Raw genomic sequence first — 12,203 nt, forward strand, 5'->3', positions numbered from 1 at the left:
ACATTCATACAGTACTTTTGTCTATGCCTAAGTGTTTTCTAACACACACACACACACACACACACACACACACACACACGGATGCATCAGGGGCAACTGAGGGTTCGGCATCTTTTCCATGGATACTTCAGGATGCAGACTGGAGGAGATGGGGATCTATGACGCTCTCTACCAGCTGAGCCACAGCTTGTGTGACAAAAATGTGAATTTTGACGTTTCGTTGTTTTTTTTTAATATACATGTTATGTTTGCTAATATTGGTAAATAGACTGCACTCAACAGATTTTGTGAAGTGGACATATATATATATGTATATACTGGTTTTGCAAGTATCTATATGACACTGACTTCATTGTACCTATATTATAGTCAGTCTAGTCCTTACAAATACTTTATAGAACTGTGATGTTATATTTGTCACAATTTCTCTTGCCCTCTTTGCCAGATCTCTCTAGAATTTTTTTTAATGTCAGTGACACTTAGCTGCATAAATAAGGGAGATATGAAAATCACTTTGCCAAAAAACAAGTTCTGCTTTGTGATAGAAATGTTCTTTCTTACTCAAAATGACTCAGAATCGTTCGTGAGAGATCTGTTTGACAGATTATAGGCCAATAAGTCATTTACAACAGTTCAAATACCGGCAATCTTTTTTTTCTTTGCAAACAATCACACGAAAAGGGGATAAAATACTCTGCAGCCCCACCTAGACATAGACATCAGGTCACCCTCATGGGTGAGTGCATTAATGTGATCTATAAATCTGAATTCTAAAGCTCAGAAACAAACAGATAAAAAAATATTACTGCTGGAATTTCCCGTGGCATGGTAAGTCTCGCAGTCCACGCAGAAGCTGCCTTGCTTCACGGCGCCCAGCTGCTCCAGCTTTTTGTGCAGCATGTCCACAGTCTGCTGCACGCTCTTCCCCTCCGCCACGGGCACCTGGCACACACTGCGGGGCACAGCAAGCAGAGCACTTGAGGGACCAGCATACACTTTGCCCTGTGTCACGTTACCAGCATTGTTGAATGAGACAGAGCCACGCTCCGCGGATCAATGGGACAAAAAAACCACGCAGGATGGTTGAGGCTAGGCTAAAACTGTTTGAATATTTAGGGGTTAAAAAACGTTTAAAATCAAACGTAGGTTTAAAAACCACCTTACCAAGTAACACCCATTGATGTTTTGCCTCTCTTCACTTGTAGTACGGTGTTTGAGCACTTCCGGGTTAAATAAAACCCCTTCCGGTAAAGTGAAAGGAAACAACAGAAAAAAAAAATATTATTGATAATAAAGAATGGTGAATATTAACACCGTTTCACAATGAAACAGTCAACTGACGTTGTTGCACTTTTTTTCTGAAGTGGTCGCCGAAAGCCGGATGTTACGTGGTGTGTTGCGTCACTTCCTTCTCCCCGGACCTACACACGTGTTGAAGCAGTGACTGTTTACAGTGTTTGGTGAGGTCTGTCCCGTAGCTCGCACATGTCCACGGGAACATCCACACTGTGGTCACAGCTGAAGTAAAACCGCAGCGATGCCGAAAGTCAAACGATCCAAAGGTGGAGGAGAGAAGAGCGGAGCCGCGCCAGTGGCGCTGGCCGACCAGATCCTGCAGGCGGACATTGTCCGAGCCAAAGGCCGGGTCAAGATCAGAGACACCCGGGAAGAAAGCGACGACAAGTACGTGGACGAGCGGTTGTCACGGAAAATCTTACAACAAGCCCGCATTCAACAAGAGGAACTTCAGACCGAATATGGGCTGGCACCAGAAAAGAAGAAAGCACCAGTCACTGTTCTCGGTAATGTTGGATTGGTGTCGTAGTTATCCTTAAATTGGCGGATATTTGAATAGAGTTTGGTGAGCCAAGTGCTAGCACCATGGGCACATCAAGTCAGTCGTCTTTAACACACATCGCATTTGTTCAATGTTTTCTGACTAGATTAGGTAGCTTTTGTTTATATACCTACATTTGTCCTTTAACTTTCATAATCCACAACATTCCACAGCGCACATCTTTTCATGAGAAAAAACTAATACTAGCTCTGGTTTGCAGTCTTGTTACTATACATATAAAATACACTCTCACAAGCACATTTTAAAATATAATTAAAAAGCATTTCTCTGGTCTAGATATTTATTTGTAGCAGGTATGTCATAATCTATAAATACAAGTAATATATCCATTAAACCTTTATCATGTGCAACCCCGTTACACTACTAATGTTTTTTGTTTGTTTTAATAAAATTATCATAAATGTTTTTATTAGCTGAAGGGATTGATCTGTTAATCTGCTGCCTTTGTAACTGCTTTTACAAAAAAAAGTAAATATTGAAAATTTGGTAGGTTTTGAAAGTTGCTTAAATGAATAAAAATTGAGTGTTATCTGTTATCAAGTGTGAAAGATGCTCAAGAATTTATTAAACAATATTTTTTAATCTACTTTTTTGGGTTCTGAAGTATTGGCTGCAGAGATGCGCATATAAACAAAAATATCATAAAAAGTTTATCTTTAATGCCTGATCTGGACATATTTAATATTTAGTTTTTTCTTAAATACATACCAGAAAATTATAAAATAATAAGACATTTTTAAAGCCTGAATTGTCCTCCTATTGCTAAATGACCTAGGAGTTTTCCACACAAATACATAGAAGTGCAGCACATGTTGAATCCATGTTAAAGTGTAAAATCTTTCCTTGTGATTGTCTTTATCAAGAGACATTACTTAACTAAAATATTTACACCCAAAACAGTTCAGTGTGATCTTCTAATGAGCCATCTCCATCTTGTAATCTTATTTTAGGGCCTGAGTCTCAGGATGCAGACTCGGATGAAGAATGGCCGGCGCTGGGAGCAGCAGGTCCTGCAGATGTTGAGTACGATGAAGAAATCGTCGTTGACGCTGAAGATGAGAAGGCCATCGAGATGTTCATGAACAAAAACCCTCCAGTGAGGTGAGCTACACCATCGCTTTAACTTGAGGCGCTGCGAGCTCAGCAAATCCTTAGCTTTGTGTTTGTACTAATGCTGTGCAATAGTGGAAAGTTTGGTATCGAGTAGGGGTGGACGGTATAAACGGTATACGGTAGAAACGAAATGAATTTGGCCAATGGTAGAGATTTTGACTATAGTGCATGTTGATGGTGTCATCAAGCTGCGCCTGTTTTGGTCGAAAGCATTGCAGTGGCTGCAAGCAATGTCATCTGCAATTTGGGCGACAGTAATAGCAAAGAGACGAAGCTCGTTTTAGAAAAAGAGGAAAGCCAAAAACTGCGCTTCCTCCACTTCCCTACCATTGATTCATTAATGTTGAATTCTCTCGCAGCAGCTCTATTCCCATGTTGTTGCAGTATATTAATAACTAACCTCGTATTGTGGATGGATTATCTCAGTTGTTCTCCTGACTGAAGTTTGGTCCATGCGATTGCATTTGTCCCTGACCATCGGACCCTCACGTAGAGCAGGGTGATATGACCAAAAATATTTATCACGATATACATTTGAAAATCTGCGATAACGATATAACTGACGATATAATTGACACTAGACAAAATGCTTTACAACTCCACAACTTTATTAGTGCAAAAAACATCAATGTATTTCACTTAAACAAGCAGCTGTTTTTTATCTGCATTAAAGTTGTATAAAAATGTAACAGTGCAAATGCAAATTCCTTGCTGACAGTTTAACCAAAAAGCATTTCCAGTGGAAACTGGCCGACATATCCTCAGCATAACCATGTTTAACATCCACTAAACTTAAGACGTTATACACACACAACACAGTAATACTATGTTGAAGCACAGTACGTATCACTCTGCGAGGCTCCTGCCTACAATAGCCGTAATGCTCCGACAATCCATCAAGGGGTGCGGCTTTGTTGTTTACCAAAGTCGTACTAAAACATTTTTGACAGATTTTTGAGCGCCGTGTTCCACATAAAATCGGTTTGAGGTCAGTAAGCTCAACTAGAATTCATACATAAGGCACACTGTCGATTTTTGAGAAAATTAAAGGATTTTAAGTGTGCCTTATAGTGCGAAAATACAGAAGAAAAGAGTATATCGTGATATATATCATTACCGCACATGCTTCAAAGTGTACCGCGATATGGATTTTAGGCCATATCGCCCAGCCCTAGTATGAGCCAATACCAGCACTTCTAACCTATAAAGGAGTCGCCTTCAATTTGCAAATTCTAAATATATTTTAATGACAGCTAAATCTCTGGTTTTTGCTTTCGACAATAATTAGTTAAAACAGCAAAGCACATCTTTTTAACCTTTCATTTAATTTGAAACTTGTTTATTGTTTTTTTGTTTTTTAGAGCTGTAATGTTATTATGGGTTTTTGGATCCGGTTCTCTTGTTGCGATCAACACAACAAGGTTCATAGTGCATGTTTGAAGTGTAGTTTTTCATTTCCAAAACATAACTTATCCAACATAATTCAGTCGGCTACATAATGAACATGGAGGATAGAAACAAATTACCGATCAAATTGTGCTGGTATTGATCCGATACCAATACCAGCACTGGTATCGATATTTGGATTGGTCGGCAAACCACTAACTCCTTTGTGGCTCTTGCAGACGGACGTTAGCCGACATCATTATGGAGAAGATCACAGAGAAGCAGACAGAGGTGGGCACGGTGATGTCAGAGGTTTCCGGGTGTCCGATGCCACAGCTGGACCCAAGAGTAACAGAAGTGTACAGAGGTGTCGGTAAGGTAAGTTTACTTCAAGCCCACCACACGTCAACTAACTGGGAGACAAACTAAAGGAAAATAGACACAGTCAGTGGAGAAGCCCACTGGCCCGGTTAGTCATGCATATCATATCGAGCAGAGGGGGAGTTTGTACACATCGCTTGTATAACAGGTGTGTTTTTGTTAATGGAGACATGTTTAAAGTTGCCCTTTCTCTTCTTGTGCTTCAGGTTCTGTCGAAATACCGCAGCGGCAAACTGCCAAAGGCCTTTAAAATAATACCCGCGCTTTCAAACTGGGAGCAGGTTTTGTATTTGACTGACCCCGACTCCTGGTCGGCAGCTGCTATGTACCAGGCGACGAGGTAAACTTTGAGCTGATGCGCTTTGTGATGATTCGTTTTCCGCAAGTTCTCTTAAGTGATATAATGAAGTATTTTTCCTTGTTCCTTTTAAAGGATATTCTCGTCCAATCTGAAAGAGCGAATGGCCCAGAGGTTTTACAACTTAGTGCTGCTGCCTCGAGTACGGGATGATATCGCAGAATACAAGCGACTGAACTTTCACCTTTACAGCGCCCTGAAGAAGGCCCTGTTCAAACCGGGAGCATGGTTTAAAGGTGAGACTGAGGATTCGAATAAATACTTAAGATTGAGAACAGACTGTGACAGAACTGAGTAGAAGTGTGTGTGGAAGTGATTACAGAAATCTAGTAATCATAGTAATATAGAGTCATGTGTTTTCAAACTAAAGCATTTAAATAAATGTTATGTTACTGTACATTCTAGGTGTTATATTTAAATGTAGCAAACAAGCAGAACTAATTGGACTATTTCTGAAAAACCACTGGTGAGCCACATGTGTCTCAGCTGAAACACTGAAATGCATATTTTCAAAATGCTGTGCGTTCATTTGACACACATTTGTTCATGAAGAGTATTCATATGAAAAGAGAAGGAGAGACCATAAAAGTACATCTTTCCTTGTGTTACAGTGCTGTGATTGCAGCCTTTCCTCAATTCCCTGTGAATGGGAGCCATGGCCTTTAATTAATGGTGATGACAATCTGCGCATCAGTTATAATGAAACTGATATTGTGGCTCATTGTTATGCAGTGGTGCTGGAGATGCCTACAGTCTGCTGAGACTGACTAAGTCACTTGGATGAGTCATGAAATGTTTTGTAGATGAACTCTGTCAGCTTTCTAGGATTTCCTTACTCTGGTCGCTGAGCATTTTAACAAAAGTGTTGCATTAACTGTGTAGGAATGACAACTGTTGTGCACATTGAAGAATATGTAAAATGTCAAAGAACAGTTTCCACTTTCTGAAATATCTTTAAGAATTCAAAGTAAAGGGTATCTGTGAAGTCAGGACAAGTTCTGGAAGAGAACATCTCCATAAATTTGCACATATGCTGAGCAGAAAGCAAAATACCCACATGACTGCAGAGCAGCTGCTTGAAGCTTTAACTGATTGGGGTGGTTGTACTGTTTCGCTGTGTTGATGCACAGAAGAGATCTTGTCATTGGCAGCATCTTTGTAAGCTGGGAGGAATAGATTTCACTGACTTTTGGCAAATTTTGCATGCAAAAATGATGCATTCAGTCACGACAGGGAAACTGAAATAAGATTGGGGTATACAACTGGACAGTGATCCAACATAGACTTTGAAATCCACCATGAACTACTCCAAGAACCCCTACAGGCTACAGCTGTGTGTCTCTCGGGCCTGTAAACAGTAACCTTTGTTATTGTTTGATTAAATCTTCATCGAAGGCTTAGATCCAGTTGCATGTAACCCTTGGAAAAGAAGTGGGTACATTAAATGACTGAGAGGATTTGGCAGCTTGTTGCATTGCAGAAAACAAGCTTTCTGGGACATCTCAGATTTCCAATTTCAGCACTAAATTTAGAAATATTATTCTGAAGACCCTGATGGAGGATTACAGTGTCCATAGGGTAAATAGCACCATTGGTTCTGGTAGGAAAGTAATTAACACACTCAAATCTAATTGGGTCAAAGCGTCTTTCATACATCCACAACTGATTGTTGAGGATGATTTTTCTTTAATCTTGTCAGTCTTGTGTTCACAAATTGTCCCAGTTCGGTGGGACTATTTTCCCTAAACATCCTGTGACCTATATTCTGGCAAAACGGTAATGCGAGATGTCACCACTGTGTGGCAGTGTTGCTTACAAAGATGTATTTTATAACCCACGAAGCATGAGAGAGTGGGAGAGTGAGAAGTGATCAGAAGCATGCTAAATATTTAATTTAGTGGAGAATTTGAAGACGCTAGAATAATGTGTTTAAAAAGCTTCAAATATTATTTTTAACATAATTAAGCAGCGGGCAAACTTGTGCAGAATCACCTTAATTTGGATTTCATGAGCACATGCAGCCCAAAGAAAAATAACAGTAATAATAATCATAATCATAACCATGTTATAATGATTCTAGCATATGTATGTATGTTTGTAGGATCCTGTCTACTCCTAGACGAGTGGAGCTATTTTAATGAAACTTTGCATAGACATTGACACTGACCGTCAGTATGTATGGCATATTGAACATCATAGAATGAATGATATATATGATGGGGTGAGATAGAGTGGAATGCTTTGGTATAGAATGGAATAGTATAGAATGGAATATTATACAGTAGGGCTGTGCGATATGACCAAAATCTCATATCCCGATAACGATATAAATCACAAAAAATTTAATATTTTCTGTAAATTCTGTGAATCTCGTCTTGCGTGAAGTGTTTCCAGCTGGGCGTCATGTACCTGGAGTCGAGTGTTTTAACCGATGCATGAAACGACACATTGTTAGACAGGTTTTAACGGCCGCCGTTTTCTTTGTGAGTATTTATTACACGGCGTACTGCGGGGAAAAGCCTCTTCTAACGTTTAAGTCTAAGGTTTATTTTTTAGCACCTGGCGGCTCTTTTTTGCTTCTCATCCGTAAACACTCTGCATACTTTTTCACATGATTCCGTTTATTTTGAAAATTCTCAACAGGATCTTGAGTTTTATTGTGAAAGGTTTATGTGGAAATTAACAAGCGGACATGCGATGGTTTTACCGTCGTTGTTGCTAACGACAACCCATAAAAACAGGCGCTTGTCCACCTGTAGTGTGGTTATATTAAATATAAGAGAAAGAGAGAACTTTAAGAAATTAATATAGCCACTACAGTGACCATCAAAACGATGAAAAAATATTGCCGTAAGCAGTTTATTTTGCGACACCACGAAACAAACGATAGCATAAAATGAAACAATAGACGTTTTTCTATCGTCATTAGGGCTGCCACGATTTGTCGACTAGTCACGATTACGTCGACTATCAAAATCGTCGACGACTGATTTAATAGTCGACGCGTCATTTGAAGCTTTGTAAGATCACAAAAGACGCAGGAATAAGTGGCAGGATTTAAGAGTGTAATAACGGACTGAAACAGAAGATGGCAGCATTGCATGTACAAGGATGTCAGCTACCGTTAAACCCCGAAGAAGAAGAAGAAGCTGTGTCCCAGAATTCATAGCGCGGCCCAGCGCAGTTTCCAACAATGGCAGCAGCTAGTTAGTTTTAATGTTACTCTTATTATTCTTTCTGGGTCACAAAATAAACGTTTAACATATTTTCAGGCGAGAATGTAGCTGTGTAAACCTCAAATATCTGCTCAGTTTATCAGGACACCACATATTTTCAAAAGCGCTCCGACGTTTTCGGAGACATCTGTTACCCACTGGCTCGTTAGCGAGCCGGGGGCTAGGCTCACTAGCGCCGTGAGAACACCGGACTCCGGGCAAATCGTTTTCAAACCCACCGCCGTCTTTCGCTACTCAGGTTAAATATATATGAGTCACTTAGATAACTTAAAATGTTATTGTTTGGCTTTTTTTTTTAGTATTTTATTTGTTCCTGAGTAAATCAGTTTGTCTGAGATTAAAGTTATAGTTTTTACACAGCTGAATAAACGTCAAGCAGACAGCTGATTATCAGAAGTGTGAGATGCTGGAGAATTTACTCCAGTGTCCTGTTATATTTTAGATAGCAAGGAGTTCATTAAACTTCACCGAAACAATCTGCAAATTTCATTAAAATTTAATAAACTATCATCTTGTCTTTATTTTTAGTTAGCACAGACCTTAAACACTTAAAGCTGTAAGCTAATGATAGTTATATGAGCAGATGCTGCTGGTGCAATAAGCTGTAGTTTTACGTCCAATGGATGATGATCTGATTAGTCGACTAATCGCAAAAATAATCGGTGACTAGTCGACTATCAAAATGATCGTTTGTGGCAGCCCTAATCGTCATCTGATATATATCGTTATATCGAACAGCCCTATTATACAGTGGAACACCATAGTATAGAATGGTGTGTGTATAGAATGGAAAGTCATATTATACAGTGGGGTGTCATAGAATGGGAAGCTATAGAATGGAATGCTATAACCATACAATGGGATGCCATAGTGTAGAATGGAGCGCTATATAATAGAACATCATAGTATAGAATGTAACATAGTACAGAACGGTGTCACCAAATGAAATCCCATAGTATAGAATTAAACGCCATAGACTGCAATTTCGCAGTATAGAATGTTGTGGCACAGAATGGAATGTCATACAATAGACTAGTGCTGCAGCTATCGATTGTTTTAGTAATCAAATAATGAAAATGTGTATCCTATTGATTAATACTATTGACCACTATTGATTGATACTTTTGTCTTATTAATGAGCAATAATAAATATTCAAGAATGATCAAACACAAGTCAGTCAAAATGAACTGCTCATTGGGTTAAATTTTAGAAATTCTAGTGTTTTAAAGTTTAACTGCATACAACAAGATGTTATATTTAAAACATTTTTAAGATAACTTTTCTTAAATGCAAAAACATAAATAAACTCAAGTACAGTGAAAGACAAATAAAATAAGGTGTATATTCAATCTAAACTAAGGCATCAAACATTTACCTTGACTCTGTGTTCTTGGAAGGCTTTCCCCAGTGTTTTATCAGTAAAGGTTTTAATGGTGATTACAGGAACAGCGCTGCTGTTTTGGACGTAGGAGAAGTGTTTTCATTTACTTAACCTGAGCACACCATCTCAGTAACAGCTCCGCCTCTTTGCTCTTCACGGTGTATAAACACACTCCAGCTCCACTTTGCCACTGTTGCCTTTATCAGTGTTTTTGTTTACAACTGGGCGCTGCACGTGTTTAATGTTGTTTTTGTTCATACATTGCTCCTAAATGCATTTCTATTGCAAGTCTGTTTTAAGTCACAAATGACTTGCCATAGTATAGAAGAGAACCCCATAGTATAGAATGGTGTGCCATAGAGTGGAACGCTGTAATCATAGAATAGAATCACAGAATGCCCCGTCATGGTATAGAATGGAACATCATAGAATTGAGTGTTCCATTAGAGTGTATAATGGCATAATACTATAATTAATTGAAAATGTTAAAAAAAAAACAACTTGCAGTTTGATCCTTAATTTTTTTTACCTTTTTTTTTTATTTCTGTCTATTATAATTTTTCTGGAACACTTATTTAACATTTTTTTCCTGGACCTTCACACAGGTATCCTGATTCCTCTCTGTGAATCTGGGACATGCACTCTCAGGGAAGCCATCATCATCGGGAGTATCCTCACGAAGTGCTCAATTCCCGTGCTGCACTCCAGGTGAGGCTTCCTCACTGACATACGCTGGCAGACAGATGTCAGCATTTGCTCATGTGAAGTATTAACCAGCTGTCCTTGAAGGCCTCATTCTGTGCAGTGCAGGCAAGTTAACACAGAGTTCAAGGTTATCTAACAAGCAGTCTTTCTTGTCTTTCAGCGCTGCAATGCTTAAGTTGGCAGAGATGGAGTATAATGGTGCCAACAGCATTTTCCTGCGCCTCCTGCTCGACAAGAAGTACGCCCTGCCTTTCCGTGTTCTGGATGCCTTGGTGGCCCACTTCCTGTCCTTCCGCAGTGAAAAACGCGAGCTTCCTGTGCTGTGGCATCAGAGTTTACTCACCTTGGCTCAGCGCTACAAGGCTGACCTGGGGTCTGAACAGAAGGAAGCACTGCTGGAGCTGCTCAAGATACAAACACACCCACAGATCTCTGCAGAGATCCGCAGGGAGCTGCAGAACTCGGAGTCGAGGGACATTGAAATCGGGCTCCCTGTTACAGTGGAAATGGACTGATTTGGTTCGGTTTTCTTCCTTAGTAATGTTTCCTCAGCGTGAAAAAAAAAATCTTGGATTTTCAATATTCTTCTTGTCATGGGATAAAAGAGTTTGGAAAGATCAGTGTCTTGGAGTTCGCACATTTGGAAATGCACATCACTAGTGATACTGCTAATGTAATTTCGTATCGTCACGCTCAAGCTTTTTCTCTACAGATGCAGAGGAGTGGTCACGTGGCTTTTCTGTTCATCTAAATAAGAACAGCTCTGTTGTTATGAAGCAGAACATTGATTAAAAACGAACTGAATCTTTAAACATTTGCCATCAATGTCCATTTATTGCTTTTGCCTGTTAGAGTTCTGTAGGAGTTGTAACATGTTGAGTATGTCAGATTACCAAGTAGAGAGCTGCCTCTGGTTTTAGACATTTTTACAAATAACTTCACAGATTTATATCACCAACCTAAGTTAATGAGTCCTGCATTACTAGTGTATAATCGTGTCCGTCTTGTGAAGGAGTTTAACAGCCATTAGGTAATTCAGTTTATTGACCTCAAATGGAACATAGTTACACCAAAAAAGTTTGCCCTGGGCCTTTTTGTACACTGCTCAAAACCTTAAAGGAACACTTTGAAAGCATCAGATGTCACTGGGGAAAAAATCATGCTGATCTCTACTGATATGAACTAACTAAAGTGTTAGGAATGAAAGGTTGTCACATCATGTGATGGAAATGAAAATGATCGACCTACAGGGGGTTGAGTTCACCGGCGCAGTCTCAAAACGGGTCCAAGATTTTCATCCTGCCACCTAATGGCAGTGAGCAGATACCGGTTCTGCATATGGTTTAAGGACCACCTTCGGCCCTGTCAAGCTCTCTTAGAATAACTTCCTGTCTCCTGGAAGGAAGTTTCAAAAGACAAGAAAGGACCCCACTTGTCTCATTGATTTGCTCTCCTGATATTTAGACTGTAGTATTGATATTTTAACCTTTGCCTTTGTTAATTCCCTGAAACACAAAGCAGCTGAAACTGATTAACAACGCCCTCTGCAACTTAACTAACCAGATCAATATCTCAGAGGTTTACCTGACTCGATGCTTTAGTCTGACTAAAAAAAAAAAAATGCTTCTTTGACTTTTTTGAGCAGTCTAGATTTGCTGTTGTGCTTGGGTTTGTTGTCCTGTTGCAGAACTAATTTCAGTCAAGCTTTAGCAATCAGAGGAGTTTATTGTGGACACAATGCAAGGTGCCCTCCACCACTGTGTTTATACCGGTACGCTGTGCTT

The 12,203-nt window shown here is 39.5% G+C and overlaps 2 protein-coding genes across 2 annotated transcripts in view; one reads left to right on the plus strand and one right to left on the minus strand.

Annotated features, from left to right (window-relative positions):
- med20 (mediator complex subunit 20) overlaps positions 1–1,321 on the minus strand; it is a 2,752-nt gene extending 1,431 nt beyond the window's left edge. The window contains exons 1-2 of the mRNA XM_080891823.1: positions 1,165–1,321; positions 807–952 (exon numbers count right to left, since the gene is read on the minus strand). Of these exons, the coding sequence (XP_080747949.1) occupies positions 807–952; positions 1,165–1,178 (160 nt within the window). The 5' untranslated portion in view covers positions 1,179–1,321. The remainder of the gene's footprint in view (positions 1–806; positions 953–1,164) is intronic.
- Positions 1,322–1,398: 77 nt separating this feature from the next.
- On the plus strand, positions 1,399–11,231 carry bysl (bystin-like). Its single transcript, XM_080891822.1, has 7 exons — positions 1,399–1,802; positions 2,809–2,959; positions 4,597–4,735; positions 4,945–5,078; positions 5,172–5,332; positions 10,320–10,422; positions 10,580–11,231. Exons 1-7 carry the CDS (start codon positions 1,538–1,540, stop codon positions 10,932–10,934), a joined length of 1,308 nt encoding a protein of 435 aa, XP_080747948.1. The 5' UTR covers positions 1,399–1,537; the 3' UTR covers positions 10,935–11,231.
- Positions 11,232–12,203: the final 972 nt, after the last annotated feature.

The sequence above is a fragment of the Rhamphochromis sp. 'chilingali' genome (assembly GCF_963969265.1).
Source record: "Rhamphochromis sp. 'chilingali' genome assembly, chromosome: 9".
NCBI classification, from domain to species: domain Eukaryota; kingdom Metazoa; phylum Chordata; class Actinopteri; order Cichliformes; family Cichlidae; genus Rhamphochromis; species Rhamphochromis sp. 'chilingali'.

Coding starts and splice junctions, on each gene's coding strand:
- bysl (XM_080891822.1), top strand. CDS start 1,538: ATGCCGAAAGTCAAACGATCCAAAGGTGGAGGAGAGAAGAGCGGAGCC. Junction 1,803..2,808: donor AGCACCAGTCACTGTTCTCG/GTAATGTTGGAT, acceptor ATCTTATTTTAG/GGCCTGAGTCTCAGGATGCA. Junction 5,079..5,171: donor GCTATGTACCAGGCGACGAG/GTAAACTTTGAG, acceptor TTCCTTTTAAAG/GATATTCTCGTCCAATCTGA.